The sequence below is a fragment of the Pongo abelii genome, chromosome 7 (assembly GCF_028885655.2).
Source record: "Pongo abelii isolate AG06213 chromosome 7, NHGRI_mPonAbe1-v2.0_pri, whole genome shotgun sequence".
Classification (NCBI taxonomy): domain Eukaryota; kingdom Metazoa; phylum Chordata; class Mammalia; order Primates; family Hominidae; genus Pongo; species Pongo abelii.
This window is the reverse complement of record NC_071992.2, coordinates 140,787,883-140,810,016: the sequence shown is the minus strand read 5'-3', so window position 1 is coordinate 140,810,016 and position 22,134 is coordinate 140,787,883. Positions and strand designations below refer to the sequence as shown.

At 40.6% G+C, this 22,134-nt stretch overlaps 3 protein-coding genes across 3 annotated transcripts in view; 1 reads left to right on the top strand and 2 right to left on the bottom strand.

Moving 5' to 3' along the window:
- The window catches only part of TATDN1 (TatD DNase domain containing 1), a 52,598-nt gene extending 46,108 nt beyond the window's left edge, over nucleotides 1-6,490 (top strand). Inside the window, 1 exon segment of the mRNA XM_024251334.3 lies at nucleotides 4,268-6,490. Within this exon segment, the coding sequence (XP_024107102.3) occupies nucleotides 4,268-4,370 (103 nt within the window). The 3' untranslated portion in view covers nucleotides 4,371-6,490.
- On the bottom strand, nucleotides 5,067-17,671 carry RNF139 (ring finger protein 139). The gene is made up of 2 exons (XM_002819407.6): nucleotides 17,490-17,671; nucleotides 5,067-7,138 (listed from the first exon to the last, which is right to left on the bottom strand). Exons 1-2 carry the CDS (start codon nucleotides 17,668-17,670, stop codon nucleotides 5,325-5,327), a joined length of 1,995 nt encoding a protein of 664 aa, XP_002819453.3. The 5' UTR covers nucleotide 17,671; the 3' UTR covers nucleotides 5,067-5,324.
- TRMT12 (tRNA methyltransferase 12 homolog) overlaps nucleotides 7,050-22,134 on the bottom strand; it is a 35,129-nt gene continuing 20,044 nt past the window's right edge. The window contains exon 2 of the mRNA XM_063726442.1: nucleotides 7,050-7,138. The gene's annotated coding sequence lies outside the window, so the exon portion shown is untranslated. The remainder of the gene's footprint in view (nucleotides 7,139-22,134) is intronic.

The following is a 22,134-nucleotide window of genomic DNA, read 5'->3' as shown; positions in this document are numbered from 1 at the left end:
TAAGAACAGTGAAGAATTATTCTATAAAAATATGTTTGAAGGGTTCTTTTCCTTTATTAACATGCTTGAGCTGACAAAGACTTTAAAACTGAAGCAGCCAGGCATGGTGGCCTACGCCTGTATCCCAGCTACTTGGGAAGACTGCTTGAGCTCAGGAGTTCAAGATCAGCTCAGGCAACATAGGGAGACCCCTGTCTCTAAAGAAATAAAGAAAATTTAAAAAAATAAAGAAATGTTAAGTACTTGCAAATTCAGTGATAAGACAGTATTTCTAAATAATTCTTTTTTTTTTTTTTTTTTTTGAGACCATCTTGCTCTGTTGCCCAGGCTGGAGTGCAGTGGAGTGATCTTGGCTCACTGCAACCTCCGCCTCCTGGGTTCAAGCAATTCTCCTGCCTCAGCCTCCCAAGTAGCTGGAACTATAGGCACATGCCACCACACCCAGTTAATTTTTGTATTTTTAGTAGAGATGGGGTTTTGCCATGTTGGCCAGGCTGGTCTCAAACTCCTGACCTCAGCCTCCCAAAGTGCTGGGATTATAGGCGTGAGCTACCACACCCAGCCAATTTTTTGGGGAACTAAGAGGACACTAGAGAAAAGAAACTGGTATTTTGACAGCAGCCAGCTTACAAGAAGTATTTGCCAACAGTGTATCCAAGTAAGTTTTTTATATTTCCTTAATCTTATGTAAGATTATAGCTGTTGACTTCAGCTATATATTTGCAAGACAAAATTTCAAGGTGTTTTTAAATATAGACTGTTTAAGAACTATGAAGGCTGGCCAGGCATGGTGGCTCACATCTGTAATCCCAGCACTTTGGGAGGCCAAGGCAGGCGGATCACCTGAGGTCAGGAGCTTGAGACCAGCCTGGCCAACATGGTAAAATCTTGTCTCTACTAAAAATACAAAAATTAGCCAGGTGTGGTGGCGGATGTCCATAATGCCAGCTACTCAGGACGCTGAGGCAGGAGAATCGCTTGAACCTGGGAGGCGGAGGTTGCAGTGAGCAGAGACCGCGCCATTGCACTCTAGCCTGGGTGACAAGAGCGAAAATACATCTCAAAAAAAAAAAAAAACTGTGAAGGCTTCATCAATACGTGTTCTTCAGTTAGTTGCAGAGCTTAGGAAAATCTACCATCTGCAAGCTGAAAAGATTTAAACCACATTTCAAAAATACACAATCCTCTGATCTACTGCTAATTGAGTTGGCCAAGTTAATTCCTACTTGCAAAGTCATTTTCTCAACCTCCATTCTGTTAACAGTTTTACATTCTAATTATTTTTATAGAGGTCTTTTAGATATAAATTGTTTGCAACAGATGTTTTGGAGCCCCTGCTATGTCAGGAAAGGTACTAGTTACTAAGGCTACACAGAAGAACCAAGATAGTCCCTGTCTTTATCCATCCACCAGATGAATAGGTGCACTGTGCCTGGCACTTTAGATAAGGCATTCAGTGAGTCAGGCGAGGACCCTTGCCCTCCTGGAGCAAATAAGCAGACAGAGTCCAAGACAGTAGTGCTGTTATACAAGTAGGAATATATGACCAGGACCATAGGGCACATCAACTGTCTGCTTTGAGGGGAAACAGGAGAGAGCTATACCAAGGTGACATTTCAGTTGTTTACCCATGACTGGGAGTTAGGCCAGAGAAAGACAAACACCATAAACAAAGGCAGACTGCAGAAGGGCCTGGCTAATCCAGAGGAACAAGTGTGGCAGAAAGTAGGATGCACAGTATAAGTAGAAGTCAAGTCTGGGAAGGTAGAGTGAGCCCAGATTGTGAGGGCTCTTATATGCCAGCATTTTGCTTAGATTTTATCACCACCCAAAGGATTTTAAGCAGCAGAGTGGCAATTATTGTTTTTAAAGCTATAACTTGTATCAGCATGGGGAAGGGCTAGAAAGGAGATAGGGCAGGAATCATGTAGATCTTTCAAGACTTTAAAAACCTTTGCCTGGCTGGGCACAGTGGCTCACACCTGTAATCTACCATTTTGGGAGGCCGAGGCAGGCAGATCACTTGAGGTCAGGAATTCCAAACCAGCCTGGCCAACGTGGAGAGACACTGTCTCTACTAAAAATACAAAAAGTAGCCGGGCATGGTGGTGGGCGCCTGTAATCCCAGCTACTTGGGAGGCTGAGGCAGGAGAATCACTTGAATCTGAGAGGCAGAGGTTGTAGTGAGCCAAGATCACACCACTGCACTCCAGCTTGGGCCACAGTGTAAGACTCTCTCAAAAAAACAAACAAACAAAAAAAACCTGTGCCTACTGTAAAAGTGCCACATTAAACAAAAGCCACTAAATTCTCAGGGACATTAAACAACTTTATATTCATTTTGGAATAACTGTAGCTTTGACCACTGAAGATGTATGGAAACAGTATGGCTTGGCTACAGAAGGGTTATTCAAAGATTTCCATAAACTGCATTATCAAACAGTAAAACAGGATGTCCTAAGGTCCAATAGATTTTTTTTTTTTTTTTTTTTTTTTTTTTGGAGAGGGAGTCTCGCTCTGTTGCCCAGGCTGGAGTGCAGAGGCACAATCTCAGCTCACTGCAACCTCCACCTCCCAGGTTGAAGCAATTCTCCTGCCTCAGCCTCCCGAGTAGCTGGGACTACAGGCGTCCACCACCCTAATTTTTTTTGTTTTACTAGAAATAGAGTTTCACCATATTGCCCATGCTGGTCTTGAACTCTTGAGCTCAATCTGCCTGCCTCAGCCTCCCAAAGTGCTGTGATTACAGGCATGAGCCATCAGGCCCAGCCCAGTAGATTTCTTATAAGCGATTTCAATAAAATGAATTTGCTATGCAATATAATCTTAGCAAAGCTGCTGTGACCTTCAAAACTGTGTCAGCAGCAGCATGAATCCAGAGTTCCAATTCTGAGAAGTGCATACAGAGGGACATTCGGTAGTTTCCTAAGAAAAATGGATTTTCACTATCTTAATTTAAATGTTAACAGATTTGCTTTTAGCGTATCTTGACTCAGATAAAATTGTAGTGTAGTGTTTGCTTAGTATAAACATCAAGCAAGGCTTTTGTGTCACATTACAAAACAATTTTTTAAATTCCCATTAGTCTTAGATCTCCATCCTTAATTCCTTTAGGTGTTAACATTTAAGATACTCACTAAGGGAACAAAAAGCTTAGGCAAAGAATATTTAAATGTTCAGTTTGGACTTTGGAACTTTCTAATTCATGTATTAAAAATCTTCTACTTATGTATAAGTATGGAGACACTATGGCTCATCATTTATCGTAAGCACAGAAACTGAAAGATGCGGCCAGGCGCGGTGGCTCACACCTGTAATCCCAGCACTTGGGGAGGCCCAGGCGGGTGGATCATGAGGTCAGGAATTCAAGACCAGCCCGGCCAACATAGTGAAACCCCATCTCTACTAAAAATACAAAAATTCGCTGAGTGTGATGGCAGGCGAATCACTTGAACCCGGGCGGCAGAGGTTGCAGTGAGCCGAGATCGTGCCACTGCACTCCAGCCTCAGTGACAGAGTAAGACTCCATCTCAAAGAAGAAAGAAAAGAGAAAAGAAAAAAAAAGGAAGGAAAGAAAAAGAAAGGAAGGAAGGGAGGGAAGGGAAGGAAGAGAGAGAGAAAGAAAGAAAGAAACTGAAGGATGGATACCTGGGCTTATTTCTCTCGCAAGGGTGGAGGTACAGAAAGCCCTCCCCCTCAAAAACCACACATTTTCCAAGTAAATATTACTTTTGCAGCAACCTATTACCTTCATTTGCTGTCTCTCAAGGACTAGTTCTCTAGCAGATTTCCAACTGTGGCCGCTGTCCCCCAGTACAAATTAATTACATTGTGACTTAGGACACACATACATAATAAAACCTAACAAAAAATGGAACAGTACTTACCCTAAGTACAATGTACTTTGTCAATGTTTAAAATGCTCATCATGACCCACTAATGAACATGCTATGACTCACAATTGAAAAGGACTCTTCATTTCCACTCGGTTAATGCTATAACTGGTGAACATAATACAGATGGCTGCTTTAATAATTTACTTGAACCTGGTTCTCAGCTCTAATTATATGCAAGACAGTCCATAAATCTGTTTCTAGTTACTGGCAGTAAGTTTTTCTACTGATATTGCTGAAAGACTTAATAACTGTTAAGCTTTATTATATTAAAGGTGCTCTAATATTTTCCTTTGTGTGGAAAAATATTATATAGCTTTAGAACTAAATGTATACTTGGAGATTTAACCATTTTTGTTTTTATTTTGTTTTAGTCAAATATTGGAGATAATGTCAGCAGTCAGAGATGAGGATCCACTGGAATTAGCCAATACGCTATATAACAATACTATTAAAGTATTTTTTCCTGGAATATAATTGGTATATGTCTTCCACTTTCCATCATGTATGTAAAATTTCATAGTAAAACTTACTGATAGCTTCAAAATAAAGAAATTATCTGCAAGTTGTCTAAAGAAATACTATATATCGGTACACACCATTCCCCACCATTCCCCTTCTTTTTCTTGTAAAATCAGATCAGGATGTTTTTGTATCATTGAGTACCTTAGTTTAAAACAATTTTAAAAAAAACTATTTTTTTTTGGTAATATCTTCAAAAGAATGAAAGGACAATTTTATGACAATACTGCAGACACAGAATGGCTAACAAATATACCAATTTTAACATAAAAAACATTTAGCACATTCTGGTTTATATCAAAGTTTAGTTGATACAGTTTATTTCTCAACCCTCAGTCTCTGAATCAGGACTTTCAAATTCAGCTCAATTACACTGCTACTCAAGTTTCAAAAAAGTTCCTCAGTTGCTTCTGGCAGCTAATTTTTTCTTTAGTTTTAAAATACTTTCTCATGTCCTTTATCCTCTGGTCAAACTATTTTATTTCCTTGACTTTAATGTGGTTTCCTGATTTGCATTTTCATTCTCCCACCCATTTCTAAAGAAAAACTGAGGTCCAAAGTTAGATACATTATATAATTTCATTGAAGACTATTTGGCACAGTTGACGCACCATATGATCATTACATCTATTAAAAAGCTGTTTGTTCAAATTTTGTCATAAAAATGTGAAAACGTTTTATTCTATGTACAATAATGTACACAAATTTAAACAGGTCACCAAAGAGACCAGAAGTAATTAAAGAGGTATATTTACAGTAGCACATCACAGTAAACGGAAAACCATTCACAGATTCAACATTGATACTGTTTTTGTGCTTGGTTACACACTGAAGGTGAAGGATATTACTCCATTTTGGATGAACTGAATTTTAAACAAATACCTCAATGATTAATAAATGCTATTTTCATCAGTCAGTATCATCATTAAATTCTTCAGCTGCTGCGCCTGTGTGCTGAATCACTCCATTTCTTTCTCTTTGAACATCATCATCACAATCTGTACTGTCATCTTCGTTCAATTCCCTGTCAGATTCAGCAGCAGCTTCTCTTACAGCTTCCTCTGGAGTTTCATTGGGTGGAGTAAATCCATTGTTGTTGGATACATTTGAATTATCCTTGATATCATCTTCGATGTATACTTTCTGATGGCACATTGGACAAGTATCTTGAATGTACAGCCACTTCCGAAGGCAAAGTGCATGGAAATAATGATTACATGGTGTAATACGAGCAGATGTTGTAAACTCATGATAGCAGATTGCACATACATCATTTATTTCTTGTAAGCGGCTCCCTTTTATTTCAGGAAGTGAATTAATTTTCTTCACAGCAGTCCTACGATTCATAAATGTCTTCCAGCCATTTTTGGCTTGTAAGTAGATGTTAAAGTATGCATGTAGGCACATCATAAAAGCCCGAATTTTACTTCCTGACTCAAACATCATAGTGTAAGCCCCATTTCCAAACATTACAACTCCAAATATAAATTCAATAATACTGCCTGTTGAACGAACGTAGTAGACATAATCGTCAAGCTTTTCCCAGAGGACATTATAGTAGCCATCAATCATGAATAACGTATAAACAGTGAGAGAAACAATTACTTTTAAGCACAGTTCCACACAAAATGCTGTAACTGCAAACAACCATGTATTTAGTGCATAGTGATGCCAAAGAACATAACTGAGTAAGACAGGAAGAATAAACAGGCAAGCAGAGACAAACAGCACAGGAAAATGTCTACGAAAAGATGACACATGAGAGGCACTGAGAGACATTAATACAGGGTCTGTCATTCCATGGATAAAATGCAGGACTGCAGTTAATAAAAGGCACATGTTTCTACTTAAGCGAATAAGTCTCTCTTCTGGTCTTAGCCCACTTAACCCAGTCTGAAGAGCCAAAATAAAAAATAAAACAGGTGCAACAAAGCCAAGACGCCTGTCATCTTCCTCAGTTGATCCAATAAAGGCCAATATTCCAAGCCCCAAATAATGGGCTACTGAGGAAATTACAGCACTCATGCCCAGTACAGTTAGTGTAGAATCACATCCACTAATTATAAGATTGCAAATGAGGTCCCAAAAATCATCCCAAGAAATAAAGAAGGAATCAGTTTCATTTGCCATCCTTAAGATGTACATTAACACTGTAGCCTGAGCTGTAACTCTTGTTAGCCAAAAGACTCGGAGTATGTCTGGGAAACGAATCCTCTTCCATGTGTCCTCCATCAATAACTGTAATCCATAAATTCGATACATGTGCCTCACCAAAAGATAAACATATCGTGTGGAATAATAAAACCACTTCAGTTTCACTGCCAGGACAAGCACTGTATTTAATGTGAGAATCAAGGAAGAAGTAAACACTAAAGTCTCTCTGATGTGTAATGGTAGCTCTGTGATTAAGCCTATTACAGGAACCAAGAGATCCAAAATAATTAATTGTGAATAGATGGAATGAATCTGGAGTAGTGTAACGTATCCAATTCCAAATGTTAGCTGTAGAACGATAAGTGCCATCCACAGCGAGGGACCTTTTCGAGGAAGCAGCTCAATTCCAAAAGCTGACGTGTTGTAGGCACCATAGAAGTCAATGTGCAAAGAAGCATAATAATTCACCAACACTGAAGTTGCAGCTAACAGAAAGGCTGAGCTGTACATGTAAAACTTGAAAAGTGATCGTTGTGACAAGATCAGAACAATACTGGATACAAATACACCTAAAAGAAAGAAAGACAAAGTCATTTGAATGAAGTATTTGTAAGAATGTTTCCCCACTAAGAGTTATGATATTCTTCCTTTAATTAGGAAATATGAATATTTTCAGTTATGAATATTAAGCCTCAAGACAATTTAGGCTTAAAAGGTGATAAAGGTTTTGTAATGTCAGAGTTCAGGAGAACAGACCAAACATACTAAACTATTCTCTAAAATTTCATTCCTTACTTTCTAATTTCCAAAGTATTTCAAGTAACACTGTACCTGCCCAAGGCACCAAATTACTAAATTATCTTCAAGATGAATTTGTATTGGTATATACATTTTAACAAGTTTTAAAACTCAAAACAATATGTCCCTTATCATTTCATAATCATTAAAATTAATTTTAAAAATTGGGTTAAAAATAACCCAAATGGAAAACATTTATTCCTATTAAGTTTTAGATCCATTTATTATTGACTGACTGAGACAGAGTCTCACTCTGTTGCCCAGGCTGGAGTGCACTGGCGCCATCTCAGCTCACTGCAACCTCTGCCTCTCGGGTTCAAGCAATTCTCCTGCCTCAGCATCCCAAGTAACTGGGATTACAGGCACCTGCCACCACGCCCAGCTAATTTTTGTATTTTTAGTAGACGGGGTTTCACCATGTTGGCCAGACTGGTCTCTGACTCCTGACGTCAAGTGATCCGCCCGCCTTGCCTCCCAAAGTGCTGGGATTACAGGCGTGAGCCACCGCACCCAGCCAAGTTTTAGATTTTTTTTTAAAGGATTCTTTAGGAAATCAAGTTCAAGTTTTATACTTCCACTTAATTCCTCCTTTTCTTCAAACTGTGAACTCATGCCAGCTCTTATTTCCTACTCCTTAACTCTGAGCATTCTCCAAAGGGTCCAAAATTCCATTTTTTTTTCCTCCTAGTTTCCTTCAGACTTAGAAACATCTCCCAAGTTCCCTTTTTCCTGAATAATGCTGAATCTGTTTCTTAAAATAGTCAACTCTTTTTATTGTTCTTCACATTACAAAAGTAACACTCAGAAAACCAAGACATGTTTTTAGAAAATGGTAATTCTCCTTCCCCCACTCCACAGACACCATCTTTCTTTGTACTCTGACAGAAATGCATATTTTAAGTAGGATTACAATAAACACATTATTATCCAAGGTTTCAACAATGGGAATGACATCTGAATACTCACCTACTTTCACTCCTACAACTGCAAATCTCCAAAGTTCTGAAACTCAACTTGCCTTAAACTAGAATCAGCTTTTCCTTGTGATTTGCTATTTCAGTTGAAGGTACCGTTATTGTTCTCTTAGAGATACTCCCAACCCAGCGCCATATGCTCAAACTTTGCCAATTAGTTGCCAAATTCTTCTAACACCTCTATCTCCCTTTTCTGTGACACCAATCAATCAGTCTGTCTCAAAAAAAAAAAAAAAAACCCTCATCTTGTCCAAATCCATCTACAAGCCATCACCAAATTGCCTTTCTTCATTCCCTGCTCAAAATACTTCAGCGGCTCTGAAATTACTATCAACTAAAATCTACATTCTTGCTCCTGGCATTCAAGGATCCAATTTGCTTTACAGTAATATTCCTCCTAACACACACACACATCAGTGCTCCAGACTTGGGTTCCCCAAACACATTCCTTTCTCCACTATAGCTACAGCAGTGTTTACATTCTTTTTGCTTGGAATGATGTCCCCACCAACTTCCCAATCCCTGACTGTTCAAATCCTACCTATCCTAGAAACCTCCTTTCTTTGATAGAACCTGTTCTTTCAGCATACCTGCAGAACTTAGTGAAATATTTAACACTCATATATCACCTGATATTGTAGTCTGCAGTTATCTAAGTATAATCTACCCTATTACACATGTATCTATAACAGAAAGCAAGGATCCTACCCTGTCTATCTATGGATCCTACAATATTTTGTTCAAAATAAGTACAATTAATATTCATTAGGAAATGTCTGTCACATCTGGATGTTTTTAAAGGCAACCACAAAATATAGCCTGCTTGAAAAATAAAATCTATGTTTCAATGAGAAACCATACCCTGGAGTACAGAAAAAGTGACAAACTCCAAATTAAAAACCCATCTTGGCTGGGTGCGGTGGCTCACAACGGTAATCCCAGCATTTTGGGAGGCTGAGGTGGGTGGATCACTTGAGGCCAGGAGTTCGAGACCATGTCAACATGGTGAAACCCTGTCTCTACCAAAAATATAAAAATATGCCAGGCGTGGTGGCGCGTGCCTGTACTCCCAGCTACTCAGGGGGTTGAGGTGGGAGAATCACTTGAACCCGGGAGGCAGAGGTTGCAGTTAGCTGAGATCGTGCCACTGCATGCCAGCCTGGGTGACACAGTGAGACCCTGTCTCAAAATAAATAAATATTAAATAAAATAAATATCCATCTATCCACCTTATTTCAGCAGGTAATCAAGACATTGCATATTATTACAGTGGATGCATTTCACAATCCATTGCACATACAAGCAAGGACTAGTTCATTTAAGTGATGACTCTGTCCAGGGATTTAAAATGTATTCTGTGCCAAAATGTCACGTCATTTGTGAAAAGGAAAACAAAAGGACACAATAAAGTAGAAGACATATAAACCTCTAAATACAAACCACCTGATTCCCCAAGAAAATGGGCCACTAATAATGTCCCAAAGAGCTGTGAGCTCAGAACAGGCTCTTTTAACAGGAAATATATATATATATATATATACACATATTTTAAATGGAGTTTCACTCTTGTTGCCCAGACTGGAGTGCAATGGCGTGATCTTGGTTCACTGCAACTTCTGCCTCCCAGGTTCAAGCGATTCTTCTGCCTCAGCCTCCCGAGTAGCTGGGATTACAGGCATGTACCACCACGCCTGGCTAATTTTGCATTTTCAGTAGAGACAGGGTTTCTCCACGTTGGTCAGGCTGGTCTCAAACTCCTGACCTCAGGTGATCCGCCCACTTTGGCCTCCCAAAGTGCTGCGATTATAGATGTGAGCCACTGTGCTCGGCCCAGAAAAGATTTTTTTATTAGAAACTTCTTCCATGGAAGGTAACAAGAAAATGGAATTAATTCAGCCTACCAGATGCCATATGTAATCTAACATTCTCTACATGGAAAACAACCTTATTTTCCTGAGACAAAACTTCAGAAACTTTAAAACAAATCTTCTAAGTTGGGTCAAAACCAAAACAAAATAACTCTAGTTCTACTTTATGCCACTTAGAGGGGAGAAAGTCAAGCAGGAACTGTAAATTATTTTTGTCAACTTGCTATTCACAAAGTAGTAAATTAATCTTCAGTAACTATTCATGAGCTTTGCCATAATTTTATAACTAATTTTTAAAATTCTAATAACTTTTTTCCTGAAGCTTGTTTTTACTACATACAAATGAAGAAATTATTTGGGTTTTAGAAACATTTCTAGTGAAAAAGTGCCATTTTGCTTTATGCAAATGTATCAAAGAAAAAAAAGGGAAGGCATCAGAGATAGACAAATAATGTAGTAAGACTACAACCTCAAAATTTGGATGTGTCCCAGCAAGTTACAATCTGACAAAATCCTGATTAAAATCACATTCCCCAAGATGTAATAGTGAGTTAACATTTCAAGAATAGTATACGTTTGTTTTAATTCCTACCCAAAGTTTGTAGGTATATGGGGTTCATAGATTTTCCTTTTATATTCACGTTCCTACCTATGGAATTTGGGAAGAATCTGCTCTCATTTTAAAAGCCAGTATCCCAAGTAATAAGTCTCCAAAGTAATTATCTTTCTCATGGCCTTTGCAGAATAATATCAAAGTTTCACTGCATTTTTACATTAGACATGAAACCCTTTCTTGGTATTTAAACTGTAGGTCTAAGAAAATATAAAAGTCCAGAGACAGTTTCTCATTAGGATTTGGAAGTGACTTGCACAAGTAATCAAGGCTGTATATAAATGCTGCTTTATAAAAAATTTTGAGAACAGAATTTACTGAAATCACAACTCAGAGATCTCAGTCCAATTCTCCAGTGATTAAGAGAGTTCACTAGAGTTTTCAAGGTAGCCAAAAAGAGGCAGGTATCCAAATCAATTCAGGAACTTTGAAACTATATATGAACTCAACTCATGAAAGAGTTCAGGCCTTTTCAATTTGGATTACCAAAAACAGGCAAATAAAAACAAAAGAAAAAATAAAAACTTACTCTACATGTTACATAACAAAGTGTTTCATTCACTCTTTTATGTGTAAAGTCTATTCATACCCTTACCCTCTTTTGGAAACTTATGACTAAAAATCAGGGTACAAAACGTAATATTTACAATTCTCCAAGTACCCGAAATACCTTTAAAATAAAAAGCAACTTGCGGAAAAACATTTCAATACCTGACAGAATAAATATGGAAAAGCACAGAAATAAATGTTACTACTACCTTACTCCCAAGGGAGCCTTCCGCAATGAAGTTTACAACAAAGTGTCTTGAAATGTTGTTAATCTGTTGGTATACTTGATAAATTATAAAGAAAAAACTTCTATTGGATTCTCATTTTAGGTTGGAAAAAAAAACTCGTATTCTAAGTATTAATAACACAAAATTAAACTTTTGCTTTTAAACTAAAATTATAACAAGTATGCTTTTATCAAAAATATATGAACATGGATTTTAAAAAGCCAAACCCTACAGAGGTGTTAAATGAAGAGTTAAAGCAAGTTTTTCTATTTTGTCTTTCCCATCTGTGATATCATAAAAAAAAAATTAATATTTGGTCTTTGTCCCATTTTCTGACATAGCTTCTAAAATCCTTGGAATCTCTGGAGTGATGACTGTTTTGTACAATAATCAGATGACTGGTGCCTGGGGGCCCCTAGATAGCTTCAGCATGGGGGCTAGGTAGCCAGGGGAATCAACCCAGTGATTAAGGGTTATAACTTTGATTCCTACCCCCAGCCCCCACTTCTGGGGAGAAGAAAGAAGCTGAAGCTTGAGTCCATAAACCAATAACTAGTGATCTAATCAATCTTGCCTATTTAATGAACTTCCATAAAAACCCAAAAGGACTGAGTTCTGTGAGCTCTCAGATAGCTGAACACTGAAGCTCCACGCCCCTTCTCCCCTTCTCTCCTCCTTTGCCTCACCTTGTGCATCTCCTTCCATCGGGTTAATTCATCTGTGTCTTTTGTAATTGCCTTTATAATAAATAGGTGAATATAAGTACAGTAGTTCCCCCTTACTCAAGATTTGACTTCCTTTCTTTTTTTTTGTGATGGAGTCTCGCTCTGTTGCCCAGGCTGGAGTGCAGTGGCGTGATCTTTTGATTAACATAGGTTTTTAACCTCAATATCATTCAGTTTATCAATCTTCATTATGTATTTGCTTTCATATATTTTTAAGGAATTTCTTCCTTAATCTAAGATTGGAAAAATAAAATATTCCATATTTTTTTCTAAAAATTTAAAGTTCTGCATTTCATATTTACATATACATCTAGGTAAAAATACACTTAGAAGTGACTATTTTTTTTTAAGAGACAGGCTCTTGCTCTGTCACCCAGGCTGGAATGCAGTTATGCAATCATAGCTCACTGCAGCCTTGAACTCCTAGGCCCATGCGATCTTCTCACCCCAGCCTCCTGAGTAGATAGGACTACAGGCGCCCACCACCAAGTATGGCTATTATTTTAAATATTTATTTTTGCAGAGACAGGGTCTCACTACACTGCCCAGGCTAGAAGTGACTGTTTATATATTGACATAAGGTAGACATCTAGTATAATTTATTTCCAAAGGTATAACAAAATGATCATTAATTCAACAGTCCATGTTTACCTCAATGTACTTCAATTCTATCTCTGAAACACATTATTTCTATATATACATTGGTGTCTGTTTCTGGGCTATGTAATTATAAATAAAGCTAAGTACTAATCTATTTGTCTATCCCAGTGGTTCTCAACCAGGATTTGGCAATATCCAGGGGCAGTTTTGGCTGTCACACTGGGTTGTGGGGGTGCAAGGTGCTACTGGCATCTAATGGGCAGGGGATAGGGATGCTGCTAAAAATCTTACAGTGCACAGGAGAGCTCCCATCCGCAAACAATGAATTATCCTGTCCAAAATGTCAATACTGCCACTGTTGAGAAATCTCTGTCTATTCCTCTGCCAGTTATAATTACTTCAGCTTTGTTTTTTCACTTCATAGGTTTTCTGAAGTCTTTTTCGGCACCAAAAGTAGCTATCTCATTCCTTTCAACAACTTTATTGCATGGCTAGACCTAATACAATGAACAGATTTGTATCAATACATATTTAGATTAAGTTTGTTGCTTTGTTATTTCCAGTAATGCTTGCCCATAGTCCTTAAGCACAACTATCTCTCTAGGCCAATTCCCTAGAATTGAAATTGTGAGTCAAAAGTTGTACGAGCCAGGCATCCCAGCTACTTGGGAGGGTGAGGCAGGAGAATCGCTTGAACCTGGGAGGTGGAGGTTGCAGTGTGCTGAGATCACGCCACTGCACTCCAGCCTTGGTGATAGAGCGAGGCTGTCTCAAAAACAAAACAAAACACAAGTCAGTTGTAAATGACAGTTGATACTGCCAAACGGTTTTACACTGAAATTAAGAGTCTTCCGGGCCAGGCACGGTGGCTCACGCCTGTAATCCCAGCACTTTGGGAGGATAAGGTGGGCAGATCACCTGAGGTCGGGAGTTGGAGACCAGCCTGACCAACATGGAGAAAACCTGTCTCTACCAAAAATAGAAAAAAATTTGCCGGGGGTGGTGGCGCTTGCCTGTAATCATCCTAGCTACTCGGGAGGCTGAGGCCGGAGAACCGCCCGAACCCAGGAGGTGGAGGTTGTGATGAGCCGAGATCACGCCATTGCACTCTGGCCTGGGCAACAAGAGCAAACTCTGTCTCAAAAAAAAAAAAGTCTTCCAAAATTGTATAAATTTACCTATTTCAAAAAGGTAAATACCTTTGCAAAACTAATAAAACTTTGAACTCTTCACCAATCTGATAAATTTTGACTTTTTTTTTTTTTTGAGACAGTCTCGCTCTATCGCCCAGGCTGGAGTGCAGTCGCGATCTTGGCTCACTGCAACCTCCACCTCCCCGGTTCGAGTGATTCTTGTGCCTCAGCCTCCACAGTAGCTGGGACTATGGGCAGGAGTCACTGCACCCGGCTAATTTTTTGGTAGACACGGGTTGAGCCATTTGGCCAGGCGGGTGTCAAACTCCTGAACTCAAGCGATCTGCCTGCCTCAGCCTCCCAAAGTGCTGGGATTACAGGCGTGAGCTACTGTAAGCGGTCTTGACAGTATTTAATTATAAATAAGGCTAAGCACTTTTCTTTTTTTCCATAAAATCAAGCTCCTGCAGGAAGGGCTAAATACTTTTTCTCTTGCTTACTGAACATCTGCATTTTGTTTATTGTGAATTGCTTGTCTTAGGCATTTTCCTAAGGGAGTGTAAGTTTTTTCTTGTTGTGTTTTGTTTTGTTTTGTTTTTAGACAGTCTCGCTCTATCGCCAGGCTGGAGTGTAGTGGCGCGATCTCGGCTCACTGCAACCTGCAACTCCCTGGTTCAAGCAATTCTCCTGCCTCAGCTTCCCTGGCAGGGTAAAACTCTTACTGAAATGTGAATCACTTATGATACAAGTATTTTCTCTTAGTTTGTCATGTAAGGATTTTTTTTTAAGCTTTGCCATAAAAAAGCTTTTCATTTTTATATACTGAAATTTATCAGATTTTTCCTTGGAACTTCTGGGTCTTCTGTTATGTTTAAAGCCTTTTCCCACCTCAATGAATTATCACCATATGAGTAATACTATTAAAACAAACTCCTAGGCTTGCATTTTCTGCCTTGGATTTAAATTTGCTAACTCAGCATTATGCTGCTCTGGGTTGAGTTTCATTTGCTATTTAACATCCCTTAAAACACAGCTTTATGTTTTTCAATATTCTATATATTGTCATAGAATTTTATTTGGATCTCCAAAATGAGTTGCTTTATTTTCTAACCGGTTGAAATCTCAAATTAGTTTGATATCAAATGAAGGTACAGTTGTAGCACCATTTTGTAGGTAGAGGGGAGTAAATACTTCTACCACTACACATAAAACTGGTAATGCTTTTTACTTAGACATTTCCATTTTTACACATTAATTTTAAAGAAAAAGGTGAGGTTGACAAGTGGTAAGACTTATACACAGTAGTACTGAGAAGTCTACAACTACAAAAAAACTAACAAGGCAGAACGATTAATTTCAACTATCCATTGGCATATTTACACACAAACCTGTGTCTTTTAGTAACATATAATTTTTTAGCACCGAAATCAGTTTTTTTCATTCGTATCATCCTTACAAATGTGAAAAATTAGCATAATTACATGACACAATAAGAGTCAGATGATAGATTTGAAGAGTATTTCGTATTTCTCAAAGTCTGACCCAGAGATTCTGGGGATCAAAATTTTCAAATAAACAACACCAATATTTTGGCGATGATTTCAAAAGACCAAAATATCTAACAAAATATGGTATTAAATGAAGCATTAAAATAGTATTGTCTTTAACACCCTATGAAACAGATAGGGTGTCCATCTTTTAAAAGGTAAAAATAAGAAACCAAAACACTGAGCAGTTGCCTTAAGTCATGTTGTTCTTTGTCAAACACAAACTTCCAAGATTTATTACAAAAGAAGCATGGCTAGTACAAGGAAAATATCAGATTACTTTGTTCAATGTTCCTAAACTACAAATTATTTAATTAAAGAAAATACTGCTTTTCCTTGAAGCTGCCTAACCTGAAGCTCAACAGAGTACTGCATTAAAGCACCAGGTCCCAAAGGGATTCTCACAGAATCTGCAGTTATCATGCTGTAAGAATATTCAAAGCAGTCACTACACTGTTTCTGGGATGAATATGCAGAATCCTCTCAAACAGAGCCCAATTTTTAACACAAATTATGGTGGTGGTATACGTTAGCAGTATCAAGTAGGAAAGGTTGGAATTAGGTAGCAGGTGGGTTACTGAAGCAGCTGGGGCTGAACATCACGTTTACATCTTTAGTTTTAAGATCTAGCATATGATCATTACTATTGCATTCTGTATCTGGATTGCAGCTGTTAGGGAGGAAAGTAAACCGTATTTAATGTCAAAAGATTTTTAAGCCCAGGCTCTGGCAACCACTTACCGGCAGCCTACCAAGAGCAAAACACTTAACCTCTATGACCCTGTTTCCTGGTTTGTAAAATGAGAATACCACCACCCACCTCTGGGGGATGTTTGAAGGTTAGGTTAGATAATACCAGTGAAAATGCTTTGCAAAAGGAAAGTACCAGAGAAATGTAAAATATGGCTATTTATTGCTAAGAACAAAATTCGGCCTCTATTGCCACTCCTCTTTTGAAGGAATAAAGCAACAGATGGCTTGTAATTCAGAAAGGCTTGGTAAAGACCTCACCATCAGTCTGCCCTCAGCAACACTTCAAAAGCACTAGCCTACTTAAGACCGATCACCAGAATTACCTCATCAACAAAATTTGCCAAGTTGCAATTACTTAAAAAATTATTTTACGCATAAATGCATCTCCCTCTGATGATGTAAGTGAAGATGGAAAGGAAGAAATGAAATACAAGATACTTTTAACACTCCATCCATACGAAACAAAGACAATGACTTTCAGAAGTCTCTGGCAAATGTCTCATCACTTTTTACAGTCATCTTCAATACCTTCTCGTTTATTCATGGAAAATTTTAGGACTCGATTTAAGCATCGCCGCTTTCATGAGAATTTTTGGTAATGGTTTCAAGGTCTGACATTCGAAACCCTGTCTCCCTCGCTTGGATGTCATTTACTGCAGACACTTCACGATCCTGTGGACCCTTGGGTGCAGCAGAAGTGACAACATACAAGTACTCTGCATTTTGTAATAAAGGGAAACTGAGGCTCACGCCTTGGCAGAAGTCCAAGGTCACACACGACGAGACTGGGATAGCAGAGTTGTTTTTCTAAGGCTGTCGCATAGGACGCCGTAAGCCAGTACTCATTTCCCAAGACAAACCGGCAAAGAGCTGCATGCTCACACATCTTTACTTTCTCCCCATCTCACTCAGGTACAACACTGAATCCTCGCTAGGGGGACTGCTCCGCTGTCAACTCAGGCAAGTATCATCTCCTTCCCCCTCCCAACCCGTAAAGACGACCCTTTGAGGGATGAAACTGTAGTTCCCAAAGACACATACTCGACCCATGGCCTCTGCGCGCCTGCCCGCTCCTCGGGGAACGTCTCGGCCCGCATAGCCGTCCCGGGACGGACGGTACCCTGTTCCCTTACCAAGGAGCCGGAGGAAGATCTGGAGCACGATGCAGAACCGGCTTTGGCTGGAATCGGGGTAGGAGTTGAAGATGGCGTCGATGATGTAAAGGCAGGGCACCCGGAGCGCCACTTCGAGCGCCGCCCAGACCTGCTGATGGGCCATCCGCACCTGCTGCTGCGGGGGCCCCACGGCCGCCATGAGCCGCTGCCACACCGGGGCTCGGCGGGCCGGGCAGGGCCGCGCGGGGCAGGGCCCGGGGCCACGGCCGGGGGCGGGGGCTAAGGCGGGCAACTCCGCCCCTGCCCTCCTTCCTCTTCTGTCTCTCTCACGGCCCGCCCCGCCGCCCGCTCGCGTCCCTCGAGGTGGAGCAGGCGGCGGAGGCAGCGACGGCCGAGAGGGCGGCGGCGGCGGCTCCCCAAGAGGTCTCTGGGTTTCGGTGTTTCCGGCTGGCTAAGGTCTGACTCCTCCTCCCTCCACCGCCTCCCCCGCCCGCGAAGCCACCATCTTGACCTCGCCCGCTGGCCTCTGCCGTTGCTGCTGTGGCGAGGCCCGGAGGCTGCGCCGTCAGTCAAGCGAACCGCAGAGTCCGCGCCCACCGGCTGCGTCATAATCCCGCGTCATAATCCCGCGCTAGGGACGCTCCCCACGTCGTCATCACCCATGGTTGCCATGGTTTCCGCCCACCTCCTCGGCTTACTCTAGCTTCGTGCCACCCCGTGGCGCATGCGCTTTTCGGTAGCCGTGCTTTCCGGCCTTGGGGTTGCAGCTTCACCCTCGCAGACTCGGCTTAGCGAGCCAGTCGGTGCTTCCGCGGGGCAAAATTATTAGCCGTTTTATTAGAGCCCATTAAACGTTTCATAAACATGGTTCAGAGCTGCCTGGGAGAAGAAAAGCCAAAGGATGGCACCCTCTCGACTTATCCCACCCGCGGGAGTCTGAAAGCCGACGCCAGGAGAAATCCCGCGAAGGCCGCCCGAGATCCTGGTGGAGGCGACGCTGTGTGCGTTTATGGAGCGCTTGCGGTGCGTGGCACTGGGCTGGGTGTGGTGGGCGCTGCCGAGAAAAAGGTTCCTGCCATCCATTTGCACATTACCCTTCCCACCTCCTGCCCAGATGGACAGAAGTGAGGACATTCATCGGCCGCATTTTACCAATGGCAAGGAGATAGCGACTGAAGGGCAAGAACCTAGGGTTTCCTGTCTTTGATATTTCTCATCTTAGAGGTAAGTACACCTGGACAGTCCCTTCCTTCCTCCTCAGGGCTCATGCTTTCTTGCCTATCCATGTAATTAATATAATCTGGCTATCTTTATCTTTGTTCCGAAACTTCAGCTGCAAATGAAAGTGTAAGTTAGGTCTGAGTCTGCACTATAGACCTAGCTATCCTAGGTTAAGGGGGATAAAATAGGAATCAAGAAGCCTGGCCCACTTGGGCTCCCAGCTCAAGTGCATTCTGCAATCCAGTTTATATTAGGCCTCCATGTGGGTGGCTATCCTTTATCAAGATCCCCCCCAAGGGGAGGAGGATTATTAGTCACATTATCAAACTCCCCTCCAACCCCTTGTATGTGTGATGTGTAGTAGAAAGATCGAATCCCCACCCAAAAGTCCTTACTGCTACTCATGTTTTTAACCTTCTATTCTTATCCTCTACCCTACTCCCTAATCATGACCGCCATCATTTATCTACTGCTTAATGGATACTAGGCACTGTGCTAAGGGTTTTATATTTTACTTCAATCTTTTCATCGGCTTTGTTTTGGTAGTTTGTTTTATAGAGGAGGAAACTGAGACTTAGGTAAGTTACAAGATGACAAGGTTACTACCTTGTTCAGTTAGTAGTCAGCAGCTAGTATATCCAAAGATAGTACGAGTCAGAACTAGGATTATAAACCCAGGGCTACCTGCAACTCACAACTTCAGGCATCTTTGATTTCTTCTTTTCACCCACAGCCAGTTCTTCAACTAAATTGTATCCATTCTGTTTTAACCGTCTCTTGTACTGGTCTCCTTTCTGTTGTAACTGTCATCATCCTAACTCAAGATCCTTCTGTAGCTTTCCCCAGTTATTGCAATATCCTCATTACGATTGCCACCTTTTCTAATCCAGTCTGTTTACTACTGCCAGGTTAATTTCCTCAAACTGCATGTCTGGGGAATAACCTTGTGGTTATGACAATTCCCAATGGAAAGCAAACTTGGCAAGGTGCAGACTTAGAACCTAAGAGTTCGATGGAGATCTTCAGAGATATAAATTAGCTACTCAACATATCTGTTATTCTGCCCTGATTGCACTGTAAAGCAAAAGGAGAAAGGCCATTATGGGGAAAAAGATCCAAAAGGACTCATCTAAAACACAAGTTGGGTAGAGGAAATAGGTGAGTACTATTATATTATGTTCATGGAAAATGAGTTCATGGGCTTTCCTCTAATTTTCATTTTAAAAGTAAATGTAAATATTAAATAAAATTTTTTAAATGAACAAATGCTTCAGTCTTTATTAATGTTTTAACTGTCCCTGATCTTAATTTGATGTACAAATTTTATTAGTGTAAGAGTTTCTGAGACTAAATTCCATCTTGGGCCGAGAACTTTCAGGAGTGGTGGCAGTCTTTTTTTTTTCACATAACTTCTCCAAGCAGGCTCTCTGCCAAACTTGTCCAACCCGCCATATTTTGTTACTGTTGTTGTTCTGTTTTGTTTTAGGCTGTTAACAGCCTGAAGCCATGGTTTTTAGTTTCTGTTTCTAGTGATAAGCGGAAAAGAGGGATGAGGAAGTATTTACTGACCCAACCAGAAGCGGAAACTAAGAACCCATGACTGTATTCTCTCCCTTGGACACCCCTGTGTGAGCTCTCTTTCTCCACCTATAAAATGAAGGTTTGAATGAGGTCCTGGCAACTGTGTTAAAATACTACGTTAAAATTAAATTTATAGTAAGGTAATTTATAGGATGCTAGGAATTTTTAAGATAAAAGATGTTTCCAGCTGGGTGTGGTGGCTCATGCCTGAAATCCCAGCACTTTGGGAGGCCAAGGAGGGTGGATCGCTTGAGCCAGAAGTTCAAGACGAGCCTGGCCAACAAGGCAAAACTATATCTTTACAAAAAATTGTAAAAATAGCTGGATGTGGGCTGGGCGCGGTGGCTCACACCTGTAATTCCAGCACTTTGAGAGACCGAGGCGGGCGGATCATAAGGTCAGGAGTTCGAGATCAGCCTGGCCGACATGGTAAAACCCCATGTCTATTAAATATACAAAAATTAGCCAGGTGTAGTGGTGGTCACCTGTAATCCCAGCTACTTGGGAGGCTGAGGCAGAAGAATTGCTTAAACCCGAGAGGCAGAGGTTGCAGTGAGCCAAGATGGCACCACCACACTGCAGCCTGGGTGACAGTGAGACTCTGTCTTGGGAGAAAAGAAAATAGCTGGGTGTGGTGGCATACGCCTGTGGTCCCAGCTGCTCAGGAGGCTGAGGTGGGAGGATCACTTGAGCTTGCCTTGAGCCTGGGTAGCAGAGGTTGCAGTGAGCCAAGATCGCGCCACTGTACTCTAGCCTGGGTGACAGAGTGAGACCCTGTCTCAAAAAAAAGTAATGTTTCCAAGAAATAGCTACAATTCACTGAATCTAATCTAATCTTGGCTTGATTTCTGCATTGATTTGAATGTTGCACAACTCAGGTGTACATTTATATTGAGTCTGCACAAATAGTGTGGTTCATGAGTGTGTGTGTGTGTGAATACACACACAAACTGTATACATAGAATACCTGTGTTCAAAAATAACAATCTGTTATAAATCTTTCAGATTTAACAGCTCAGAAAGGCTTTTAGTAGCTTTCAAAACTTTTAGAGGTAGGATGTGTAAAAACTAGTTTGAATTTTCTCTTGACATTTGCATTAATGAAGTCTTTGTTTCCTACAACAGAAACTGATTCTTCTGGGTTATCTTAAGCAAAAAGGGAATTTATTAAGGGGTCGTTTTCATTATTCCTCAAGATTTCAAGTCCCAGGAAAGACCACCTATATTAGGCCATTCTTGCATTGCTATAAGTACCTAAGGCTGAGTAATTTATAAGAAAAGAAGTTTAATTGGCTCACGGTTCTACAGGCTATACAGGAAGCCTAGTACCTGCATCTGCTTCTGGGGAGGCCTCAGGAAGCTTCTGCTCATGGCAGAAGGTGAAGTAGGATCAGGCACTTCACATGGCAAAAACAGGAGCAAGGAGGTAGTGGGAGGTGTCACACACTTTTAAACAATCAGATCTCATGAGAACTCACTATGGTGAGGACAGCACCAAGCCATCAGGGATCAGTCCCCATGACCCAAACACCACCAGGCCCTACCTCTAACTGGGAATTACATCTCAACATCAGATTTGCAGGGGAGATCCAAACTACATCACCATCCAATTGGTCAAGCTTATTGGATCATGTATCTGCACCCTAGCTTCTGTAGTGGGAGGAAGCAGTAGGCAACATGCACTTGGATTTAACCCCTTCACTCCCCACTTCTACTAATATGTATTTTCTTCAAGTGGAAGATAGGGATACTGGTAGGAAGGGTAGTGTCCTAGTCTGTATTCTGTGGTTTATAACAGAATACCTGAAACTGGGTAATTTATAAAGAAAAGGAATTCATTTCTTGCAGTTAGGGAGGAGGC